Source organism: Carcharhinus amblyrhynchos, chromosome 9 (genome assembly GCF_965287045.1).
Source record: "Carcharhinus amblyrhynchos chromosome 9, sCarAmb.v2.hapA, whole genome shotgun sequence".
Lineage (NCBI taxonomy): Eukaryota > Metazoa > Chordata > Chondrichthyes > Carcharhiniformes > Carcharhinidae > Carcharhinus > Carcharhinus amblyrhynchos.
In genome coordinates, this window is record NC_137332.1 from 11,800,912 (window position 1) to 11,826,694 (window position 25,783).

Sequence of the window (25,783 nt, forward strand, 5' to 3'; positions counted from 1 at the left end):
GTTCGCACACCGCCTGTCATATTTACAGGTAGCTTGGAGATTCAAATGTGACAGGTCAGAAATATGGAAACACATAATGGTTTTCAAAAAAATTTAGCCAAGAAGGCATACTGCACGCTTGCCGTCATCAGCTAGGGCATTGAGTTTAAAAATTGGCAAGTCATGTTGCAACTTTCTCGAACCTTGGTTAGGCTGCACTTGGAATATAGCGTTCAATTCAGGTTGCCCACATTACCAGAAGACGTGGAGAGTTTGGAGAGGGTACAGAAAAGATTTACCAGGATGTTGCCTGGTATGGAGGGCATTATCTATGGGGAGAGGTTGGATTAACTTGGTTTGTTCTCACTGGAACGACAGAGGTTGAGAGGCGACCTGATAGAAGTCTACAAGATTATTAGGAGCATGGACAGGGTTGATTGTCAGAAGCTTTTCTAAGGATGGAAGAGTCAACTACTAGGGGGCCTGGGTTTAATTTGCAAGGGGCAAGTCTTAAAAGAGATGGACGAGGCAAGTTTTATTTTACACAGAGGGTGATGGGTGTCTGGAGCTCGCTGCCAGGGGAAGTAGAGGAACGAGGTACAATAGTGAGTTTTAAGGGGCATCTGGACAAATAGATGAATAGGATGGGAATAGAGGATATGGATCCCAGAAGGATAGGGAGTTTCAGTTCAGTCAGGCAGCTTGGTCGGTGCAGGCTTGGAGGGCCAAAGGGCCTGTTCCTGTGCTGTAATTTTCTTTATTCTTCATCGCACTATTTTTCAATTTTGTGATGTTGCTGATGATGAATTAAAAATGCACTGGGTATAATTTCCTTTCTGTTAGCTGTGTTTGTGGCTAAAATAAGGCAGCACCAGGACGTGAAACAGGAAAACAACCCCACCAGTTTCCCATCGGAAATAATTGGAATGCAAACACCTGGAATTCCCATATCCACTATTTGAAATGAGACATGAGCCAAATTATTTTAAACCTCTTCATGCCTCCACCACAATTCATGGGAGAAGAATTTAAAACAAAGATACTCTCATGTTGTTCCCCTGACGCACAATAATAGGGCTTTTCAGCATTTATTACCTTTTAAATTTGATAGCTGTTCTAATTCTGCAGCCGCACTTGGTCCTAATGCTATAGTGTGAATAACTGCGCCACTCTGTTCAACCTCCGCAAAGCAATTCTTTATTCCACTGCCATCCCCAACAGTCAGCAGAACAACTTTCTTACCATTTTCCGTGTATCCTGGTATGTCAAAGGCATGTGTTCCTGTTCGGATTGCCATCTTTGTAGCCCCTTCCTTTCCTTCGACACGTACTTTAAAGTTGCATCTTCCACTTCCAGAAAAATTATGGAAGTATTTGGTGTAGATACCATCATTCTTGACAATATCAGCACCTGAGTGGCAAGAAAGGGTCAACATCTCGACACTGAGAAGGGCAGGGAAAAATAATGATACTCTACTTGGGTTAGCACTTCTTAAATCCTTCAACGTAAAGGCACTGACTCTCACTATCTAATGAAGTGAAAAATAAAATGATCAAGGAAGGACTAATTTCAAATCTTAAAATGTATTTCATCAATGAATTGCCATGAATATAATTCATTGATCCTGTACACGTTGTCGCATCATTTATTGATAAAAAATAAGAATTTTGAGTCTAAAAATTGAGTCGTGTCGTTTTTTGGGCAGAGTGGTCACAATTTGTGACCTTCTCATGCCAGGTCTGGTGCTGGTAGGTAACACATGAATCTCACACTGCCACTTCGTTACAGACAGACTATAAGGCCGAGTGCCTAATATACTGCGGGCTGCCTCTAGGTTCAGCAGGGTGCCAGGCAGTGCCATAGCCATCTTCTCTTCTCAAAAGAAGTCTGTCCCTCTGGGTATAAAAGTAGGTCACTTATCAGGCAACCGGTGGATGTGGTGTTTTTAGATTTCCAGAAGGTGTTCGATAAGGTGCCTCACAAAAGGTTGCTGCAAAAGATTAAGGTACACGGAGTTGGGAGTAAAGCATTAGTGTGGATTGAGGATTGGCTATCTAACAGGAAGCAGAAAGTTGGAATAAATAGGTGCTTTACCCATTGGCAGTTGGCGACTAGTGGTGTGCTGCAGGGATCGGTGCTGGGGCCTCAACTGTTTACCATTTACATAGACAATCTGGAGGAGGGGACCGAGTGTAAGGTAACAAAGTTTGCTCATGACACAAAGAAAAGTGGGAAAGCGAATTGCATGGAGGATGCGGAAAGTCTGCAGAGAGATTTGGATAGACTGAGTGAGTGGGCGAGGATCTGGCAGATGGAGTATAACGCTGGCAAGCGTGAGGTCATCCACTTTGGAAGGAATAATAGTAAAATGGACTATTATTTAAATGGTGAAAAATTACATCAAGAGGGACCTGGGGTCCTTGTGCATGAATTGCAAAAACTCAGTTTGCAGGTGCAGCAGGTGATCAAGAAGGCAAATGGAATGTTGGCCTTTATCGCGAGCGGGATGGAGTATAAAAGAAGGGAGGTCTTGCTGCAACTGTACAAGGCACTGGTGAGGCCGCAACTAGAGCAATTTTGCTCCCCTTATTTGCGAAAGGATATATTGGTCTTGGAGGGAGTGCAGTGAAGGTTCACCAGGCTGATACCGGAGATAAGGAGATTAGCTTATGAGGAGAGATTGAGTAGATTGGTGTTTAGCAGGCTGAGGGGAGATGTTATAGAGACATATAAGATAATGAAGGGGCTAGACAGGGTAGAGACAGAGAGATTATTTCCACTTAGAAAGGAAACAAGAACTAGAGGGCACAGTCTCAAAATAAGGTGGAGTCAATTTAGACCAGAGTTGAGAAGGAACTTCTTCTCTCAGAGGGTGCTGAATCTTTGGAATTCTCTGCCCAGTGGAGGCTACCTCGTTAAATGCATTTAAGTCACAGGTAGATAGGTTTCTGATCAATAAGGGAATTAAGAGCTATGGGGAGCAGGCAAGTAAGTGGAACAGAGCCACTATCAGATCAGCCATGATCTTATTGCATGGCGGGGCAGGCTCGAGGGGCTAGATGGCCTACTCCTGCTCCTATTTATTATGCTCTTATGTTCTTTGTTTTTACACTTGTCAGAGAACACTTGCTAAAGAGAATTTGCCTAGAGAGATTACGAGTTAGTGCCTAGCTTGCACTAGGGATTTAGCATCTGTGTAAGACATTGCCAGTCTATGTGTATTTATCAGAGTTTGGGGATTGTAAGGATTCAGAAATGGCTTTGACGTTTGTGGGCTCCTGTAAGAATCAATTTGTTGATAAGAAACCAGTTTTAGGGTTAAAGTACTTGGTTTGTTAGGAAGCTGCTTTCCACTAGAGAGAAAGAGAGAGAAAAACACTGAGTCAGTGGCTAGAAATCACGGAACAGCCCATTTCTGTGCTGTATATCTCTATGATTGTATGACTTTATACAGTTACAGCAGTTAAGGTAGACTGGGAAATTAGGGCTGAATCTTTAATGCTGCAAAGGGATTTTGCATATACATTAGATCAATAGATCTCCCCATGGGCTACATGGAGTACAAGCTTCCTTGTTGAGCAGGTGGAGGATCAGATGGAAAAGTGGTCAGTGAGGGTTTTCAACCCTGCTTAACCCAGACTGTTGTTGTAAGTTCCAAGGTGTTGTCTATCTACCTGTAAGCCGCAGGTGTGGCCATTCTCTTTGGTGAACGACAACAGGTGTTTGGTGATGGGAAACTGGAGTTTGGCTCAATTACTGCAATTAGTCAACCTGATTCTAAATTAAAATCTTGAAGCACATTGGGATTCAAGAGACCACGGTCAAGGAACTAAAAGAATGTCTGACGAATCACGGCCACGCTTTAACTACTGAAATGTTGAGTATTAAATTGATACAATAAACCTTGTTAGTTTGCATTCAGTATTAGTGATTGAATAAGGTTATTCCCTATCAAGTATTTTCTTACTCTGGTGTTTCGTATCGAGTCCAAATCACTTGTTTGGCAAAATGTTTTATGTAATGGAAGCTAAAATTGAATATATCCACATTTCAAATATCTACAATTTAAATACACATTCAATTTCACAGAGTCATATTATGGATCTTACCTAAGCCATCATCAAAAAGGTTCTGCTCAACTGGGGTACCAGTGGGACATTCAATAATGGCTGTCACATTTGCAAATACGACTGGTAAATATCCCTGACTGACTTCTGCATAGATTGTTCTTCCACCGAATGAATCCTTTTCGCTGATTTCCACATTGACTATTACTGGAGGAACGTTCTCATCTGCTGCTCGGGATGTTACTGTGATAGTTATAACCTGTTTGGTTCCAGGATTACAGATGCTGTACTTCCAAAGTCCTGTCTGGGAAACAAATGTTAATTTTTAATTGTAGGACAGATACCAGTTCCCTCAATATCTCAACGTTTGTCTTAAATTTATATCTGGATTATCAGCTAAAATTTATTGTCCATCCCTAGATGTCCTTAAGGTGATGGTAGTCAGCTGCCTTTTGAACTGCTGCAGTTCCTGTAGTGAAGGTACACCCACAGTGCTGCTAGGCGCAGAATGTGAGGATTTTGACCAAGTGACAATATATTGTCGTGCCAGCATTGTGTGAGGCGATGGCCTGAGTGGTATTATCGTTAGACTATTAATCCAGAAGCTCAGCTAATGTTCTGGGGACCCGGGTTTGAATCCTGCCACAGCAGATGGTGGAACTTGAATTCAACAAAAAATCTAGAATTAAGAACCTACTGTTGACCATGTTGATTGTCAGAAAAACCCATCTGGTTCACTAATGTTCTTTAGGGAAGGAAATCTGCTGTCCTACCCGGTCTGGCCTACATGTGACTTTAAGCCACATCAATATGGTTGACTCTCAACTGCCCTTGGGCAACTAGGGATAGGCAATAAATGTTGGCAAACCAGTGATGCCCATGTCCCACAAATGAATTAAAAAAAACTTTGGAGGGAACTTGTTCTGAAGGCATCCTTGCAGCCTCATTCATTCCAAGCAGCAGAGCTCTTGGGTTTGGGAGGAGGTGCCCCTGTGGCCTGGTTGAGTCGCTGTAAGTGCTTCCTGAAGTTGTTCAGTCTGGGCCCAGAAACTCCTCAATTCAGTTTCTGGTTTGTACCTACTGAGGTGATATGAGCTATGGCAGTGGAGAGACAATACATCTGGCCTCAGTGTCACTTATTGAAGAAGCAAAAAGTGGCCGGGGCACCTGCTCATGATCAACACTAAGGCAGAAAGCACGATAAATAGTGCAGATGTGAGTGGAATGTAGCAGAGTCATTGATAGATTAATTGAGTGAAAACGACTGTAACAGATGGAGTTCAACATGGGGAAATGTGCAGTCCTCCACACTTAGTTTATTATTTATTAGTCACACGTAGGCTTACATTTACACTGTAATGAAGTGAAAATCCCCCAGTCGCCACACTCCAGTGCCTGTTCGGGTACACTGAAGGAGAATTTAGCATGGAGCACTACGTGCACTTATCCAGCACATCTTTCAGACTGTGGGAGGAAACCGGAGCACCCAAAGGAAGCCCATACAGACATAAGGAGAATGTGCAAACTCCACACAGACAATATCAAACCCGGGTCCCTGGCGCTGTGAGGCAGCAGTGCTAACCGCTGTGTCATCATGCCGCCCATACCCAAGAAAGAAAGACCAGAGTATTTGCAAGAAATAGGGAACTCTGAATCCATCTAGAATTCATTGTCCATCCCTAGATGTCCTTAAGGAGGTGGAACTTCTTCTTGAACTGCTGCAGTTCCTGTCGTGAAGGTACACCCACAGTGCTGCTAGGTGGGGAGTGTGAGGATTTTGACCAAGTACAGGAATGATGATATATTGTCATGCCAGCATTGTGTGTGACTTCATGGGAACTTGCTGCTGAAGTCATCCTTGCATAAAAAAATGAATGGAGGCCAAGTAATAATTTAAAGGACTGTTAGCATTCATTTCAAATGGATGCTAGGCTACAGTTATATAGAACTCTGGGTTGATCACATCTGGAGTACTGGGCATCATACATCAGGAGGATATAGTGGTCTTGGTGATGGTACAGCACAGATTCTCTGTAATATTTCTGCAGCTTAAAGGATTAACATATGAGGAAGGGTTGTATAGATTAAGGCGGTATTCACTTGAGCATAGAAGAGTAAAGGTGATCTAATTGGGAGGTTTAAGATTAAAGGATTTGATAACGTGGATAGACTATTTCCTCCATTGGGAATTCGAGAACAAAGGCGCATGGCCTTTAAATGAGAGATCAGCCATAAAGAGGTGAAACCCCTTATACACACAAGCAGTCACTGGCATTTGGAGTTTTCTGGAGCCAGGAGAGAAAGGAAACATTCAAAACTAAGATCAATTGGTTTTTGAAGGCAAAAAATTTCAGGGATATGGAACTAAGATGAGGAAGTGGAGTTAAGATGCAAGTCAGCCATAGTCTAATTAAATGGCACAACAGGTTTAAGGGGCTAACAGGGAGAACAAGGAGATAATGGCTGGGAACCATGAGCAGGAGGAGGTCTCAAGGGCTGAAGAGAAGGGAGGATGGACGACTGTTAGGAGGGGAAAGAGGAAGAATAAGAGTAGTCAGGGTCCCCCGGCCTCCCCGGAGGCCCCCCAAGGTTCGTCGGCAGGGGCACAGAAAAATAGGAAGGAAGGGGAGACTGACTTAGAGGGACGGAAGGGGGCTGGTAAGGTGATAGTGGTAGGGGATGGGAGGGTCCGAGGGATTGATAGGAGGTTCTGTGGGCAGGGGCGCGACTCCAGGATGGTGGTCTGCCTCCCTGGAGCAGGGGTAAAGGATATAATGGAAAGGGTAGAGGGAATTTTGAAAGGGGAGGGGACCCAGGCAGAGGTCATAGTACACGTAGGGGAGGGGGACATAGGAAGGAGGAGTAGGGGAGAGGTCCGTAGGCAATTTAGGGAGTTGGGGGCCAAACTAAAGAGCAGGACCTCCAGGGTGGCACTGTCTGGGTTACTGCCCAGTACGAGCAGGGCTAAGAATGACGAGATCATGCAGTTGAATGCATGGTTGAGGGACTGGTGTAGGGTAGAGGGGTTTACTTTTGTGGATCACTGGGAGGTGTTTAGGAGAGAAAGGCAATTGTACAGGAGGGGTGGGGAGGATTTGAACGGGAGGGGGACTAGTGTCTTAGCAGGGAGGTTAGCTGGGGTGTTCAGGAATGATTTAAACTAATAGGGAGGGGGGGGTGGGGAGGTGGCTGGGAGAGAGTCGGGTGAAAGGAAAATTATCAGGGAGAAGGAGGTTCCGAGGGACACTCGTGGGTTGAACTGTGTCTGTTTCAATGCTAGGAGTGTGGCAGGGAAAACGGATGAGCTTAGGGCCTTGATGTTTGTGAAGCAGTTAGATGTGGTGGCTGTAACGGAGACGTGGTTACGGGAAGGGCAGGACTGGCAGCTGAATGTTCCTGGGTACAAGTGTTTTAGGTGTGACAGAGGAGGGTTGAAGAGAGGTGGAGGGGTGGCACTGTTAGTCAAGGAAAACATCACAGTAGTGCAGAGGGAGGACGATATGGAAGAGATAGGGATTGAGTCAGTGTGGGTGGAGTTGAGGAATAAAAAGGGAGAGATCACATTGCTAGGGGTGTACTATAGGCCACCCAACAGCCCAAAGTCAGTGGAGGAAGGCATTTGCAGGGGCATTTTGGACAGGTGCAGGAAGAATAGAGTGGTTGTAGTGGGTGATTTTAATTTTCCCGGAGTGAATTGGAGGGGGCCTAGAGCTGGGGGTACGGAGGGAGAGGAGTTTGTGAAATGTGTTATGGAAGGGTCGCTAGAACAGTATGTAACTAGCCCGACTAGGGGAGGGGCTATACTGGATTTAGTGTTGGGAAACGAGCCGGGGCAGGTGGTTGAGGTTGAGGTAGGCGAACATGTGGCGAACAGTGACCACAAGTCCGTCTACTTTAGGATAACAATGGAAAGGGATGAGTGCCGTCCGAACGGGAGTGTGCTGAACTGGGGAAAGGCGAGCTATGGCAGGATTAGGAGGGAGCTGCAGCAAACTGACTGGGAGGGACTGTTAGCTGGCAAGTCCACGGTTGGCAAGTGGGATGCTTTTAGGGACAAAGTGAAATGGTTGCAGGGGAGGTATGTTCTGGTTAAGCGAAAGGATGGGAAAGGTAGGATTAGAGAGCCGTGGATTACGGGGGATATTGAAGACTTGGTCAGGAAGAAGAGGGAGGTGTATGTTAGGTCAAAACAAATGGGTACGGAGAGTGCGCTGGAGGAATATAGAGAGAGTAGGAGGGAGCTAAAAAGGGGAATTAGAAGGGCGAAGAGAGAGCATGAGATGGCTTTGGCTGGTGGGATTAAGGAAAATCCTAAGGCATTTTATTCCTATATTAGAGGCAAGAGAGTAGTTAGAGGGAAAATTGGTCCTCTTAGGGACAAGAGTGGAGAGTTGTGTATTGAGTCGGAGGGAATGGGGGAGCTCCTGAATGAATACTTTGCGTCGGTATTCACGAAGGAGAGGGGTTCGGAATCGTGCGGTCTCTTGGAGGGAGCGGAGGTTCAGTTGCAGGATATAGTTATTACGAGAGAGGAAGTGCTAGGGCTGTTAGGTAGCGTAAGGACGGATAAAGCTCCGGGGCCTGATGGTATTTATCCCAGGCTGCTTAGGGAGGCGAAAGATGAAATTGCTGGGCCTCTGGCGCACATCTTTGTCTCTTCTTTGGACACAGGTGAGGTCCCAGAAGACTGGAGGGTAGCAAATGTGGTCCCGTTGTTCAAAAAAGGTAGTAGGGATAACCCTGGGAATTATAGACCGGTGAGTTTGACGTCGGTGGTAGGGAAGTTAATGGAAAAATACTTAGGGGTAGGATGTATGAGCGTTTGGAACGTTGCGATCTGATTAGGGATACGCAACATGGCTTTGTTAGAGGGAGGTCTTGCCTTACGAATCTGGTGGAATTCTTTGAGGAGGTGACAAAAACGGTTGACGATGGGAGAGCCGTTGATGTCATCTATATGGATTTCAGTAAGGCGTTTGACAAAGTCCCTCACGGTAGGCTGGTAGAAAAGGTTAAGGCGCATGGGATACGAGGCCAGGTAGCTAGGTGGATTGAGAACTGGCTGGGAAATAGGAGACAGAGGGTAGTTGTGGAGGGGACCTTGTCGGGCTGGAGGCCAGTGACCAGTGGTGTGCCGCAGGGCTCAGTACTGGGACCTCTCCTCTTTGTAGTCGACATAAATGACTTGGAAGAGGGCGTAGGTGGTGTGATCAGTAAGTTTGCTGATGACACCAAGATGGCAGGGTTGGCGGGTACGGAACTGGATTGTCAGGTGATACAACAGGATATAGATAGGTTGGTGCAGTGGGCAGATAGGTGGCAGATGGCATTTAATCCTGACAAATGCGAGGTGATGTATTTTGGACGGAATAATGCAGAGAGGAGCTATGTGATAAAAGGTAGGCCGATTAGGAGTATAGACATACAGAGGGACCTGGGAGTGCAGGTTCACAAATCCATGAAGGTTGCGTCACAGGTGGAGAAGGTTGTTAGGAAGGCTTATGGGATGTTAGCCTTTATAGGAAGGGGCTTAGAGTATAAAAGCTGCTGTCTAATGCTTCAGTTGTACAGAGCGTTGGTTAGACCGCATTTGGAGTACTGCGTCCAGTTCTGGTCACCTTACTACCGGAAGGACGTGGAGTCTCTGGAAAGGGTGCAGAGGAGGTTTACCAGGATGTTGCCTGGCATGGGGGGACTGGGTTACGAGGAGAGGTTGAAGAAACTGGGACTATTCTCCTTGGAAAGACGGAGATTGAGAGGGGACATGATAGAAGTATATAAGATACTGAAGGGAATAGATAGAGTTAATAGTGAGAGACTGCTCCCTAGACTGGGTACGAACACGAGAGGTCATCATTTAAGGGTGAGGGGGGGAGAGGTATAATTTGGAGGTGAGAAGAAGGTTCTTTACGCAGAGAGTTGTGGGGGTCTGGAACGCGCTACCGAGTAGGGTGGTGGAGGCAGGAACGTTGGACTCGTTTAAGATGCAGTTAGATAGGCACATGAGTGAAACGAGAATGGAGGGATATGGTAGGGGCTATTAAATAGGGTTAAACCTCGGGAGACACCGGAAGGGCAGGCTGTAAGATTAATATTTTTGTCTTTATTCCACAGGTGGAGGTCCACCTCGTGTCAAGCGAGGGGCATGCACACGGCGGGTCGTGCGTGGGCTGCTCTTGGAAGTCCAGGAGTGGCCTAGTACTTCATGTCGGTGTGTGTGCTTGATCCTGGACCGGTAGACGGGCGCCGCAACAGCTCAGTGACTAGCACTGCTGGCTGTGCAGACACATGGATTTGGGCCTGTGTCTGTGGGAGTTTGCGCATTCTCCCTGTGGTTGCGTGGGTTTCCTCCGGGCGCTCCAGTTTCCTCCCACACCCCAAAGATGTGCTCTTAGGCTAATCGGTTTTTACCAAATTGACACTATTTCCTCCCTGAATCTGACTGAGTAGGGTTCCATTCGTAGACATGCAGGGTAGAATAGGTGTAGGGTGATGCGGCGGCGCGGGCTCGTTGGGCCGAAGGGCCTGTTTCCCGTGCTGGGTTGTTCTTTGTTAACTGTCTTTGTCTTTCTCATTTGCTATCTAGACATCATTGTTAGAAATGTGTGAATGCAGGAGTCAGGTGAACTCAGGATTGGACTTAACTGTGGTGTCTCCGTGGGTTAAGTTCCAAGGCTATCATTCAGATTGAATGAATGTTTCCCAATGCCCAGCTTTCACACCAATTCATGCAAACGGCACCATACAGAAATCATACATTTCACACCATGGAAACAGCTAGGAAAAGAACCCATTGGCTTCTTTTCATTTGCGTCGTGTACTCAGCTGGCCAATGATACAGAGCATGGGAAAGATTGTTATATGGAATGGGAACTCACCTGAATTACAGATGGATGGCAGCAAGCAAGCAGAACTTAGGCAAAATTACCAGACAAAAAAGGATTTCTTTGTGAGGAAAGACACTGCAGATTGTGAAGCATAAAAGATACGTTTTGATCCATACCTGGGCAGTGCCGTTAATCTTAAGTTGGGCTGTACGTAGAGTTTGATCTAACACAAAAGAAGGTTCCTGGTAAATGTGTCCACTGGGATCTTGTACAAATACCTCTGGCATCTCCTTCTCCCATGTCATGACAAAGAATGTGTTGTTCCCAACAGTTTTATCGATAGAAGCGTCACCAAGCAAACAACCACCTTTATCAACCAATTTCCCAGAGTTTTCAAGCTGAAATCAAGCAAATAGAAATTATTATATTTTACTGTCAAGTCAGCACAGGAATAATTGAATAGTCACTTTCCGAGAGTAATCCAACCTGAATTGACTGTTGACTAATATCACCATTTCCTGATGCTAATCCATTAAAGGCATCGATTAACCCACTTGTATTCACGTTATCAGTGGCTGAAAATTGTGAACCTCCTAAAGAATGGTAAGAGAAAAATACATCATAAACAATGATAAAACACATTCCAATTCAGATCCATGTTAAAAAAGGGATTTCTGCAATGTGACAGAAACTGTCCAATGAAAAAAAGTTGTCAATAAAAGTATTAAGAATTTTAGCCTCGATTTTAATGCAGGCTGTTCAGTGTGAACGATAGATGTGGGGGTGAGGGAGAAGGTGTTAAAATAGCCTGGTTATCCAGTGTGCACACCGTCTGTCATATTTACAGAAGGCTTGGAGATTCAAATGTGACAGGTCAGAAATATGGAAACATATAATGGTTTTCAAAAAAATTTAGCCAAGAAGGCATACTGCACGCTTGCCGTCATCAGCTAGGGCATTGAGTTTAAAAATTGGCAGGTCATGTTGCAACTTTCTCGAACCTTGGTTAGGCTGCACTTGGAATATAGTGTTCAATTCAGGTTGCCCACATTACCAGAAGACGTGGAGAGTTTGGAGAGGGTACAGAAAAGATTTACCAGGATGTTGCCTGGTATGGAGGGCATTATCTATGGGGAGAGGTTGGATTAACTTGGTTTGTTCTCACTGGAACAACAGAGGTTGAGGGGCGTCCTGATAGAAGTCTATAAGATTATGAGGAACATGGACAGAGCTGATAGTCAGAAGCTTTTCTCAGGGTGGAAGAGTCAATTACTAGTGGGCCTGGGTTTAATTTGCAAGGGGCAAGGCTTAAAGGAGATGTACGAGGCAAGTTTTATTTTACACAGAGGGTGATGGGTGTCTGGAGCTCGCTGCCAGGCAAGTAGTGGAAGGAGGTACAATAGTGAGTTTTAAGGGGCATCTGGACAAATAGATGAATAGGATGGGAATAGAGGATATGGATCCCAGAAGGATAGGGAGTTTCAGTTCAGTCAGGCAGCTTAGTCGGCGCAGGCTCGGAGGGCCAAAGGGCCTGTTCCTGTGCTGTAATTTTCTTTATTCTTTATCGCACTATTTTTCAATTTTGTGATGTTGCTGATGATGAATTAAAAATGCACTGGGTATAATTTCCTTTCTGTTAGCTGTGTTTGTGGCTAAAATAAGGCAGCACCAGGACGTGAAACAGGAAAACAACCCCACCAGTTTCCCATCGGAAATAATTGGAATGCAAACACCTGGAATTCCCATATCCACTATTTGAAATGAGACATGAGCCAAATTATTTTAAACCTCTTCATGCCTCCACCACAATTCATGGGAGAAGAATTTAAAACAAAGATACTCTCATGTTGTTCCCCTGACGCACAATAATAGGGCTTTTCAGCATTTATTACCTTTTAAATTTGATAGCTGTTCTAATTCTGCAGCGCACTTGGTCCTAATGCTATTGTGTGGATAACTGCGCCACTCTGTTCAACCTCCGCAAAGCAATTCTTTATTCCACTGCCGTCCCCAACAGTCAGCAGAACAACTTTCTTACCATTTTCCGTGTATCCTGGTATGTCAAAGGCATGTGTTCCTGTTCGGATTGCCATCTTTGTAGCCCCTTCCTTTCCTTCGACACGTACTTTAAAGTTGCATCTTCCACTTCCAGAAAAATTATGGAAGTATTTGGTGTAGATACCATCATTCTTGACAATATCAGCACCTGAATGGCAAGGAAGGGTCAACATCTCGACACTGAGAGGGGCAGGGAAAAATAATGATACTCTACTTGGGTTAGCACTTCTTAAATCCTTCAACATAAAGGCACTGACTCTCACTATCTAATGAAGTGAAAAATAAAATGATCAAGGAAGGACTAATTTCAAATCTTAAAATGTATTTCATCAATGAATTGCCATGAATATAATTCATTGATCCTGTACACGTTGTCGCATCATTTATTGATAAAAAATAAGAATTTTGAGTCTAAAAATTGAGTCGTGTCGTTTTTTGGGCAGAGTGGTCACAATTTGTGACCTTCTCATGCCAGGTCTGGTGCTGGTAGGTAACACATGAATCTCACACTGCCACTTCGTTACAGACAGACTATAGGGCCGAGTGCCTAATATACTGCGGGCTGCCTCTAGGTTCAGCAGGGTGCCAGGCAGTGCCATAGCCATCTTCTCTTCTCAAAAGAAGTCTGTCCCTCTGGGTATAAAAGTAGGTCACTTATCAGGCAACCGGTGGATGTGGTGTTTTTAGATTTCCAGAAGGTGTTCGATAAGGTGCCTCACAAAAGGTTGCTGCAAAAGATTAAGGTACACGGAGTTGGGAGTGAAGTGTTAGTGTGGATTGAGGATTGGCTATCTAACAGGAAGCAGAAAGTTGGAATAAATAGGTGCTTTACCCATTGGCAGTTGGCGACTAGTGGTGTGCCGCAGGGATCGGTGCTGGGGCCTCAACTGTTTACCATTTACATAGACAATCTGGAGGAGGGGACCGAGTGTAAGGTAACAAAGTTTGCTCATGACACAAAGAAAAGTGGGAAAGCGAATTGCATGGAGGATGCGGAAAGTCTGCAGAGAGATTTGGATAGACTGAGTGAGTGGGCGAGGATCTGGCAGATGGAGTATAACGCTGGCAAGCGTGAGGTCATCCACTTTGGAAGGAATAATAGTAAAATGGACTATTATTTAAATGGTGAAAAATTACATCAAGAGGGACCTGGGGTCCTTGTGCATGAATTGCAAAAACTCAGTTTGCAGGTGCAGCAGGTGATCAAGAAGGCAAATGGAATGTTGGCCTTTATCGCGAGCGGGATGGAGTATAAAAGAAGGGAGGTCTTGCTGCAACTGTACAAGGCACTGGTGAGGCCGCAACTAGAGCAATTTTGCTCCCCTTATTTGCGAAAGGATATATTGGTCTTGGAGGGAGTGCAGTGAAGGTTCACCAGGCTGATACCGGAGATAAGGAGATTAGCTTATGAGGAGAGATTGAGTAGATTGGTGTTTAGCAGGCTGAGGGGAGATGTTATAGAGACATATAAGATAATGAAGGGGCTAGACAGGGTAGAGACAGAGAGATTATTTCCACTTAGAAAGGAAACAAGAACTAGAGGGCACAGTCTCAAAATAAGGTGGAGTCAATTTAGACCAGAGTTGAGAAGGAACTTCTTCTCTCAGAGGGTGCTGAATCTTTGGAATTCTCTGCCCAGTGGAGGCTACCTCGTTAAATGCATTTAAGTCACAGGTAGATAGGTTTCTGATCAATAAGGGAATTAAGAGCTATGGGGAGCAGGCAAGTAAGTGGAACAGAGCCACTATCAGATCAGCCATGATCTTATTGCATGGCGGGGCAGGCTCGAGGGGCTAGATGGCCTACTCCTGCTCCTATTTATTATGCTCTTATGTTCTTTGTTTTTACACTTGTCAGAGAACACTTGCTAAAGAGAATTTGCCTAGAGAGATTACGAGTTAGTGCCTAGCTTGCACTAGGGATTTAGCATCTGTGTAAGACATTGCCAGTCTATGTGTATTTATCAGAGTTTGGGGATTGTAAGGATTCAGAAATGGCTTTGACGTTTGTGGGCTCCTGTAAGAATCAATTTGTTGATAAGAAACCAGTTTTAGGGTTAAAGTACTTGGTTTGTTAGGAAGCTGCTTTCCACTAGAGAGAAAGAGAGAGAAAAACACTGAGTCAGTGGCTAGAAATCACGGAACAGCCCATTTCTGTGCTGTATATCTCTATGATTGTATGACTTTATACAGTTACAGCAGTTAAGGTAGACTGGGAAATTAGGGCTGAATCTTTAATGCTGCAAAGGGATTTTGCATATACATTAGATCAATAGATCTCCCCATGGGCTACATGGAGTACAAGCTTCCTTGTTGAGCAGGTGGAGGATCAGATGGAAAAGTGGTCAGTGAGGGTTTTCAACCCTGCTTAACCCAGACTGTTGTTGTAAGTTCCAAGGTGTTGTCTATCTACCTGTAAGCCGCAGGTGTGGCCATTCTCTTTGGTGAACGACAACAGGTGTTTGGTGATGGGAAACTGGAGTTTGGCTCAATTACTGCAATTAGTCAACCTGATTCTAAATTAAAATCTTGAAGCACATTGGGATTCAAGAGACCAGGGTCAAGGAACTAAAAGAATGTCCGACGATTCACGGCCATGCTTTAACTACTGAAATGTTGAGCATTAAATTGATACAATAAACCTTGTTAGTTTGCATTCAGTATTAGTGATTGAATAAGGTTATTCCCTAACAAGAATTTTCTTACTCTGGTGTTTCGTATCGAGTCCAAATCACTTGTTTGGCAAAATGTTTTATGTAATGGAAGCTAAAATTGAATATATCCACATTTCAAATATCTACAATTTAAATACACATTCAATTTCACAGAGTCATATTATGGATCTTACCTAAGCCATCATCAAAAAGGTTCTGCTCAACTGGGGTACCAGTGGGACATTCAATAATGGCTGTCACATTTGCAAATACGACTGGTAAATATCCCTGACTGACTTCTGCATAGATTGTTCTTCCATCGAATGAATCCTTTTCGCTGATTTCCACATTGACTATTACTGGAGGAACGTTCTCATCTGCTGCTCGGGATGTTACTGTGATAGTTATAACCTGTTCGGTTCCAGAATTACAGATGCTGTACTTCCAAAGTCCTGTCTGGGAAACAAATGTTAATTTTTAATTGTGGGACAGATACCAGTTCCCTCAATATCTCAATGTTTGTCTTAAATTTATATCTGGATTATCAGCTAAAATTTATTGTCCATCCCTAGATGTCCTTAAGGTGATGGTAGTCAGCTGCGTTTTGAACTGCTGCAGTTCCTGTAGTGAAGGTACACCCACAGTGCTGCTAGGTGGAAAATGTGAGGATTTTGACCAAGTGACGATATATTGTCATGCCAGCATTGTGTGAGGCAATGGCCTGAGTGGTATTATCGTTAGACTATTAATCCAGAAGCTCAGTTAATGTTCTGGGGACCCGGGTTTGAATCCTACCACAGCAGATGGTGGAACTTGAATTCAACAAAAAATCTAGAATTAAGAACCTACTGTTGACCATGTTGATTGTCAGAAAAACCCATCTGGTTCACTAATGTTCTTTAGGGAAGGAAATCTGCTGTCCTACCCGGTCTGGCCTACATGTGACTTTAAGCCACATCAATATGGTTGACACTCAACTGCCCTTGGGCAACTAGGGATAGGCAATAAATGTTGGCAAACCAGTGACGCCCATGTCCCACAAATGAATAAAAAAAGACTTTGGAGGGAACTTGTTCTGAAGGCATCCTTGCAGCCTCATTCATTCCAAGCAGCAGAGCTCTTGGGTTTGGGAGGAGGTGCCCCTGTGGCCTGGTTGAGTCGCTGTAAGTGCTTCCTGAAGTTGTTCAGTCTGGGCCCAGAAACTCCTCAATTCAGTTTCTGGTTTGTACCTACTGAGGTGATATGAGCTATGGCAGTGGAGAGACAATACAACTGGCCTCAGTGTCACTTATTGAAGAAGCAAAAAGTGGCCGGGACACCTGCTCATGATCAACACTAAGGCAGAAAGCACGATAAATAGTGCAGATGTGAGTGGAATGTAGCAGAGTCATTGATAGATTAATTGAGTGAAAACGACTGTAACAGATGGAGTTCAACATGGGGAAATGTGCAGTCCTCCACACTTAGTTTATTATTTATTAGTCACACGTAGGCTTACATTTACACTGTAATGAAGTGAAAATCCCCCAGTCGCCACACTCCAGTGCCTGTTCGGGTACACTGAGGGAGAATTTAGCATGGAGCACTACGTGCACTTATCCAGCATATCTTTCAGACTGTGGGAGGAAACCTCAGCACCCAAAGGAAGCCCATACAGACATAAGGAGAATGTGCAAACTCCACACAGACAATATCAAACCTGGGTCCCTGGCGCTGTGAGGCAGCAGTGCTAACCGCTGTGTCATCATGCCGCCCATACCCAAGAAAGAAAGACCAGAGTATTTGCAAGAAATAGGGAACTCTGAATCCATCTAGAATTCATTGTCCATCCCTAGATGTCCTTAAGGAGGTGGAACTTCTTCTTGAACTGCTGCAGTTCCTGTCGTGAAGGTACACCCACAGTGCTGCTAGGTGGGGAGTGTGAGGATTTTGACCAAGTACAGGAATGATGATATATTGTCATGCCAGCATTGTGTGTGACTTCATGGGAACTTGCTGCTGAAGTCATCCTTGCATAAAAAAATGAATGGAGGCCAAGTAATAATTTAAAGGACTGTTAGCATTCATTTCAAATGGATGCTAGGCTACAGTTATATAGAACTCTGGGTTGATCACATCTGGAGTACTGGGCATCATACATCAGGAGGATATAGTGGTCTTGGTGATGGTACAGCACAGATTCTCTGTAATATTTCTGCAGCTTAAAGGATTAACATATGAGGAAGGGTTGTATAGATTAAGGCGGTATTCACTTGAGCAAAGAAGAGTAAAGGTGATCTAATTGGGAGGTTTAAGATTAAAGGATTTGATAACGTGGATAGACTATTTCCTCCATTGGGAATTCGAGAACAAAGGCGCATGGCCTTTAAATGAGAGATCAGCCATAAAGAGGTGAAACCCCTTATACACACAAGCAGTCACTGGCATTTGGAGTTTTCTGGAGCCAGGAGAGAAAGGAAACTTTCAAAACTAAGATCGATTGGTTTTTGAAGGCAAAAAATTTCAGGGATATGGAACTAAGATGAGGAAGTGGAGTTAAGATGCAAGTCAGCCATAGTCTAATTAAATGGCACAACAGGTTTAAGGGGCTAACAGGGAGAACAAGGAGATAATGGCTGGGAACCATGAGCAGGAGGAGGTCTCAAGGGCTGAAGAGAAGGGAGGATGGACGACTGTTAGGAGGGGAAAGAGGAAGAATAAGAGTAGTCAGGGTCCCCCGGCCTCCCCGGAGGCCCCCCAAGGTTCGTCGGCAGGGGCACAGAAAAATAGGAAGGAAGGGGAGACTGACTTAGAGGGACGGAAGGGGGCTGGTAAGGTGATAGTGGTAGGGGATGGGAGGGTCCGAGGGATTGATAGGAGGTTCTGTGGGCAGGGGCGCGACTCCAGGATGGTGGTCTGCTTCCCTGGAGCAGGGGTAAAAGATATAATGGAAAGGGTAGAGGGAATTTTGAAAGGGGAGGGGACCCAGGCAGAGGTCATAGTACACGTAGGGGAGGGGGACATAGGAAGGAGGAGTAGGGGAGAGGTCCGTAGGCAATTTAGGGAGTTGGGGGCCAAACTAAAGAGCAGGACCTCCAGGGTGGCACTGTCTGGGTTACTGCCCAGTACGAGCAGGGCTAGGAATGACGAGATCATGCAGTTGAATGCATGGTTGAGGGACTGGTGTAGGGTAGAGGGGTTTACTTTTGTGGATCACTGGGAGGTGTTTAGGAGAGAAAGGCAATTGTACAGGAGGGGTGGGGAGGATTTGAACGGGAGGGGGACTAGTGTCTTAGCGGGGAGGTTAGCTGGGGTGTTCAGGAATGATTTAAACTAATAGGGAGGGGGGGGTGGGGAGGTGGCAGGGAGAGAGTCGGGTGAAAGGAAAATTATCAGGGAGAAGGAGGTTCCGAGGGACACTCGTGGGTTGAACTGTGTCTGTTTCAATGCTAGGAGTGTGGCAGGGAAAACGGATGAGCTTAGGGCCTTGATGTTTGTGAAGCAGTTAGATGTGGTGGCTGTAACGGAGACGTGGTTACGGGAAGGGCAGGACTGGCAGCTGAATGTTCCTGGGTACAAGTGTTTTAGGTGTGACAGAGGAGGGTTGAAGAAAGGTGGAGGGGTGGCACTGTTAGAACATAAGAACATAAGAACATAAGAAATAGGAGCAGGAGTAGGCCATCTGGCCCTTCGAGCCTGCCCCGCCATTCAATAAGATCATGGCTGATCTGTCGTGGCTCAGTTCCACTTTCCCGCCCTCTCCCCATAACCCTTAATCCCCTCTCTTATCAAAAACCCATCAACCCGCTTCTTAAAAATATTTAGCGAGGCAGCCTCCACCACTTCAACGGGCAGAGAATTCCAGAGATTCACCACCCTTTGAGTGAAGAAGTTCCTCCTCAACTCCGTTCTGAACCTCCCCCCCTTTATCTTGAGGCTGTGCCCCCTAGTCCTACTGTCTTTTTTGAGCGGGAAGAGTCTTTCCACCTCTATCCTATCCATCCCATTCATCATCTTATACGTCTCAATGAGATCTCCCCTCATTCTTCTAAACTCTAACGAGTGCAAGCCTAGTTTATTCAGCCGCTCCTCATAGCTCAACCCCCTCAACTCCGGTATCAGCCTAGTAAACCTCCTCTGCACTCCCTCCAGGGCCAAAATATCCTTGCGCAGGTGCGGCGCCCAAAACTGCACACAGTACTCCAGCTGCGGCCTCACCAATGCCCTATACAGCTGCAGCAAGACCTCCCTACTTTTATATTCAATCCCCCTCGCTATGAAGGCCAGCATCCCATTCGCCTTCCTGACCACCTGCTGCACCTGCAGGCTGGGTTTTTGCGACTCATGCACAAGGACCCCGAGGTCCCTCTGCACCGTCGCCTGCTGCAGTTTTTCGCCACGTAAGTAATAGTCCTTCCTACCATTCTTCCTACCAAAGTGGACCACCTCACACTTGCCAACATTAAATTCCATTTGCCATTTCCTGGCCCATTCGCCCAGCCTATCTAGATCCTTCTGCAGACAGTTAGTCAAGGAAAACATCACAGTAGTGCAGAGGGAGGACGATATGGAAGAGATAGGGATTGAGTCAGTGTGGGTGGAGTTGAGGAATAAAAAGGGAGAGATCACATTGCTAGGGGTGTACTATAGGCCACCCAACAGCCCAAAGTCAGTGGAGGAAGGCATTTGCAGGGGCATTTTGGACAGGTGCAGGAAGAATAGAGTGGTTGTAGTGGGTGATTTTAATTTTCCCGGAGTGAATTGGAGGGGGCCTAGAGCTGGGGGTACGGAGGGAGAGGAGTTTGTGAAATGTGTTATGGAAGGGTCGCTAGAACAGTATGTAACTAGCCCGACTAGGGGAGGGGCTATACTGGATTTAGTGTTGGGAAACGAGCCGGGGCAGGTGGTTGAGGTTGAGGTAGGCGAACATGTGGCGAACAGTGACCACAAGTCCGTCTACTTTAGGATAACAATGGAAAGGGATGAGTGCCGTCCGAACGGGAGTGTGCTGAACTGGGGAAAGGCGAGCTATGGCAGGATTAGGAGGGAGCTGCAGCAAACTGACTGGGAGGGACTGTTAGCTGGCAAGTCCACGGTTGGCAAGTGGGATGCTTTTAGGGTCAAAGTGAAATGGTTGCAGGGGAGGTATGTTCTGGTTAAGCGAAAGGATGGGAAAGGTAGGATTAGAGAGCCGTGGATTACGGGGGATATTGAAGACTTGGTCAGGAAGAAGAGGGAGGTGTATGTTAGGTCAAAACAAATGGGTACGGAGAGTGCGCTGGAGGAATATAGAGAGAGTAGGAGGGAGCTAAAAAGGGGAATTAGAAGGGCGAAGAGAGAGCATGAGATGGCTTTGGCTGGTGGGATTAAGGAAAATCCTAAGGCATTTTATTCCTATATTAGAGGCAAGAGAGTAGTTAGAGGGAAAATTGGTCCTCTTAGGGACAAGAGTGGAGAGTTGTGTATTGAGTCGGAGGGAATGGGGGAGCTCCTGAATGAATACTTTGCGTCGGTATTCACGAAGGAGAGGGGTTCGGAATCGTGCGGTCTCTTGGAGGGAGCGGAGGTTCAGTTGCAGGATATAGTTATTACGAGAGAGGAAGTGCTAGGGCTGTTAGGTAGCGTAAGGACGGATAAAGCTCCGGGGCCTGATGGTATTTATCCCAGGCTGCTTAGGGAGGCGAAAGATGAAATTGCTGGGCCTCTGGCGCACATCTTTGTCTCTTCTTTGGACACAGGTGAGGTCCCAGAAGACTGGAGGGTAGCAAATGTGGTCCCGTTGTTCAAAAAAGGTAGTAGGGATAACCCTGGGAATTATAGACCGGTGAGTTTGACGTCGGTGGTAGGGAAGTTAATGGAAAAATACTTAGGGGTAGGATGTATGAGCATTTGGAACGTTGCGATCTGATTAGGGATACGCAACATGGCTTTGTTAGAGGGAGGTCTTGCCTTACGAATCTGGTGGAATTCTTTGAGGAGGTGACAAAAACGGTTGACGATGGGAGAGCCGTTGATGTCATCTATATGGATTTCAGTAAGGCGTTTGACAAAGTCCCTCACGGTAGGCTGGTAGAAAAGGTTAAGGCGCATGGGATACGAGGCCAGGTAGCTAGGTGGATTGAGAACTGGCTGGGAAATAGGAGACAGAGGGTAGTTGTGGAGGGGACCTTGTCGGGCTGGAGGCCAGTGACCAGTGGTGTGCCGCAGGGCTCAGTACTGGGACCTCTCCTCTTTGTAGTCGACATAAATGACTTGGAAGAGGGCGTAGGTGGTGTGATCAGTAAGTTTGCTGATGACACCAAGATGGCAGGGTTGGCGGGTACGGAACTGGATTGTCAGGTGATACAACAGGATATAGATAGGTTGGTGCAGTGGGCAGATAGGTGGCAGATGGCATTTAATCCTGACAAATGCGAGGTGATGTATTTTGGACGGAATAATGCAGAGAGGAGCTATGTGATAAAAGGTAGGCCGATTAGGAGTATAGACATACAGAGGGACCTGGGAGTGCAGGTTCACAAATCCATGAAGGTTGCGTCACAGGTGGAGAAGGTTGTTAGGAAGGCTTATGGGATGTTAGCCTTTATAGGAAGGGGCTTAGAGTATAAAAGCTGCTGTCTAATGCTTCAGTTGTACAGAGCGTTGGTTAGACCGCATTTGGAGTACTGCGTCCAGTTCTGGTCACCTTACTACCGGAAGGACATGGAGTCTCTGGAAAGGGTGCAGAGGAGGTTTACCAGGATGTTGCCTGGCATGGGGGGACTGGGTTACGAGGAGAGGTTGAAGAAACTGGGACTATTCTCCTTGGAAAGACGGAGATTGAGAGGGGACATGATAGAAGTATATAAGATACTGAAGGGAATAGATAGAGTTAATAGTGAGAGACTGCTCCCTAGACTGGGTACGAACACGAGAGGTCATCATTTAAGGGTGAGGGGGGGAGAGGTATAATTTGGAGGTGAGAAGAAGGTTCTTTACGCAGAGAGTTGTGGGGGTCTGGAACGCGCTACCGAGTAGGGTGGTGGAGGCAGGAACGTTGGACTCGTTTAAGATGCAGTTAGATAGGCACATGAGTGAAACGAGAATGGAGGGATATGGTAGGGGCTATTAAATAGGGTTAAACCTCGGGAGACACCGGAAGGGCAGGCTGTAAGATTAATATTTTTGTCTTTATTCCACAGGTGGAGGTCCACCTCGTGTCAAGCGAGGGGCATGCACACGGCGGGTCGTGCGTGGGCTGCTCTTGGAAGTCCAGGAGTGGCCTAGTACTTCATGTCGGTGTGTGTGCTTGATCCTGGACCGGTAGACGGGCGCCGCAACAGCTCAGTGACTAGCACTGCTGGCTGTGCAGACACATGGATTTGGGCCTGTGTCTGTGGGAGTTTGCGCATTCTCCCTGTGGTTGCGTGGGTTTCCTCCGGGCGCTCCAGTTTCCTCCCACACCCCAAAGATGTGCTCTTAGGCTAATCGGTTTTTACCAAATTGACACTATTTCCTCCCTGAATCTGACTGAGTAGGGTTCCATTCGTAGACATGCAGGGTAGAATAGGTGTAGGGTGATGCGGCGGCGCGGGCTCGTTGGGCCGAAGGGCCTGTTTCCCGTGCTGGGTTGTTCTTTGTTAACTGTCTTTGTCTTTCTCATTTGCTATCTAGACATCATTGTTAGAAATGTGTGAATGCAGGAGTCAGGTGAACTCAGGATTGGACTTAACTGTGGTGTCTCCGTGGGTTAAGTTCCAAGGCTATCATTCAGATTGAATGAATGTTTCCCAATGCCCAGCTTTCTCACCAATTCATGCAAACGGCACCATACAGAAATCATACATTTCACACCATGGAAACAGCTAGGAAAAGAACCCATTGGCTTCTTTTCATTTGCGTCATGTACTCAGCTGGCCAATGATACAGAGCATGGGAAAGATTGTTATATGGAATGGGAACTCACCTGAATTACAGATGGATGGCAGCAAGCAAGCAGAACTTAGGCAAAATTACCAGACAAAAAAGGATTTCTTTGTGAGGAAAGACACTGCAGATTGTGAAGCATAAAAGATACGTTTTGATCCATACCTGGGCAGTGCCGTTAATCTTAAGTTGGGCTGTACGTAGAGTTTGATCTAACACAAAAGAAGGTTCCTGGTAAATGTGTCCACTGGGATCTTGTACAAATACCTCTGGCATCTCCTTCTCCCATGTCATGACAAAGAATGTGTCGTTCCCAACAGTTTTATTGATAGAAGTGTCACCAAGCAAACAACCACCTTTATCAACCAATTTCCCAGAGTTTTCAAGCTGAAATCAAGCAAATAGAAATTATTATATTTTACTGTCAAGTCAGCACAGGAATAATTGAATAGTCACTTTCCGAGAGTAATCCAACCTGAATTGACTGTTGACTAATATCACCATTTCCTGATGCTAATCCATTAAAGGCATCGATTAACCCACTTGTATTCACGTTATCAGTGGCTGAAAATTGTGAACCTCCTAAAGAATGGTAAGAGAAAAATACATCATAAACAATGATAAAACATATTCCAATTCAGATCCACGTTAAAAAAGGGATTTCTGCAATGTGACAGAAACTGTCCAATGAAAAAAAGTTGTCAATAAAAGTATTAAGAATTTTAGCCTCGATTTTAATGCAGGCTGTTCAGCGTGAACGATAGATGTGGGGGTGAGGGAGAAGGTGTTAAAATAGCCTGGTTATCCAGTGTGCACACCGCCTGTCATATTTACAGAAGGCTTGGAGATTCAAATGTGACAGGTCAGAAATATGGAAACATATAATGGTTTTCAAAAAAATTTAGCCAAGAAGGCATACTGCACGCTGTCATCATCAGCTAGGGCATTGAGTTTAAAAATTGGCAAGTCATGTTGCAACTTTCTCGAACCTTGGTTAGGCTGCACTTGGAATATCGTGTTCAATTCAGGTTGCCCACATTACCAGAAGATGTGGAGAGTTTGGAGAGGGTACAGAAAAGATTTACCAGGATGTTGCCTGGTATGGAGGGCATTATCTATGGGGAGAGGTTGGATTAACTTGGTTTGTTCTCACTGGAACAACAGAGGTTGAGGGGCGTCCTGATAGAAGTCTGTAAGATTATGAGGAACATGGACAGAGCTGATAGTCAGAAGCTTTTCTCAGGGTGGAAGAGTCAATTACTAGTGGGCCTGGGTTTAATTTGCAAGGGGCAAGGCTTAAAGGAGATGTACGAGGCAAGTTTTATTTTACACAGAGGGTGATGGGTGTCTGGAGCTCGCTGCCAGGGGAAGTAGTGGAAGGAGGTACAATAGTGAGTTTTAAGGGGCATCTGGACAAATAGATGAATAGGATGGGAATAGAGGATATGGATCCCAGAAGGATAGGGAGTTTCAGTTCAGTCAGGCAGCTTAGTCGGCGCAGGCTTGGAGGGCCAAAGGGCCTGTTCCTGTGCTGTAATTTTCTTTATTCTTTATCGCACTATTTTTCAATTTTGTGATGTTGCTGATGATGAATTAAAAATGCACTGGGTATAATTTCCTTTCTGTTAGCTGTGTTTGTGGCTAAAATAAGGCAGCACCAGGACGTGAAACAGGAAAACAACCCCACCAGTTTCCCATCGGAAATAATTGGAATGCAAACACCTGGAATTCCCATATCCACTATTTGAAATGAGACATGAGCCAAATTATTTTAAACCTCTTCATGCCTCCACCACAATTAATGGGAGAAGAATTTAAAACAAAGATACTCTCATGTTGTTCCCCTGACGCACAATAATAGGGCTTTTCAGCATTTATTACCTTTTAAATTTGATAGCTGTTCTAATTCTGCAGCCGCACTTGGTCCTATTGCAATAGTGTGGATAACTGCACCACTCTGTTCAACCTCCTCAAAGCAATTCTTTATTCCACTGCCGTCCCCAACAGCCAGCAGAACAACTTTCTTACCATTTTCCGTGTATCCTGGTATGTCAAAGGCATGTGTTCCTGTTCGGATTGCCATCTTTGTATCCCCTTCCTTTCCCTCGACACGTACTTTAAAGTTGCATCTTCCACTTCCAGAAAAATTATGGAAGTATTTGGTGTAGATACCATCATTCTTGACAATATCAGCACCTGAATGGCAAGGAAGGGTCAACATCTCGACACTGAGAAGGGCAGGGAAAAATAATGATACTCTACTTGGGTTAGCACTTCTTAAATCCTTCAACGTAAAGGCACTGACTCTCACTATC

The 25,783-nt window shown here is 45.5% G+C and overlaps 1 protein-coding gene and 1 pseudogene across 2 annotated transcripts in view; both read right to left on the reverse strand.

Annotated features, from left to right (window-relative positions):
• The window catches only part of LOC145347587 (calcium-activated chloride channel regulator 3A-1-like), a 98,667-nt pseudogene that overhangs the window by 20,179 nt on the left and 52,705 nt on the right, over positions 1-25,783 (reverse strand). The gene's annotated exons all lie outside the window — the stretch shown is intronic.
• LOC145348215 (calcium-activated chloride channel regulator 3A-1-like) lies at positions 1,061-11,712 on the reverse strand. Its single transcript, XM_080196423.1, has 5 exons — positions 11,703-11,712; positions 11,360-11,466; positions 11,050-11,271; positions 4,089-4,350; positions 1,061-1,389 (listed from the first exon to the last, which is right to left on the reverse strand). The coding sequence occupies exons 1-5, from the start codon at positions 11,710-11,712 to the stop codon at positions 1,061-1,063; spliced, it is 930 nt and encodes a 309-aa protein (XP_080052549.1).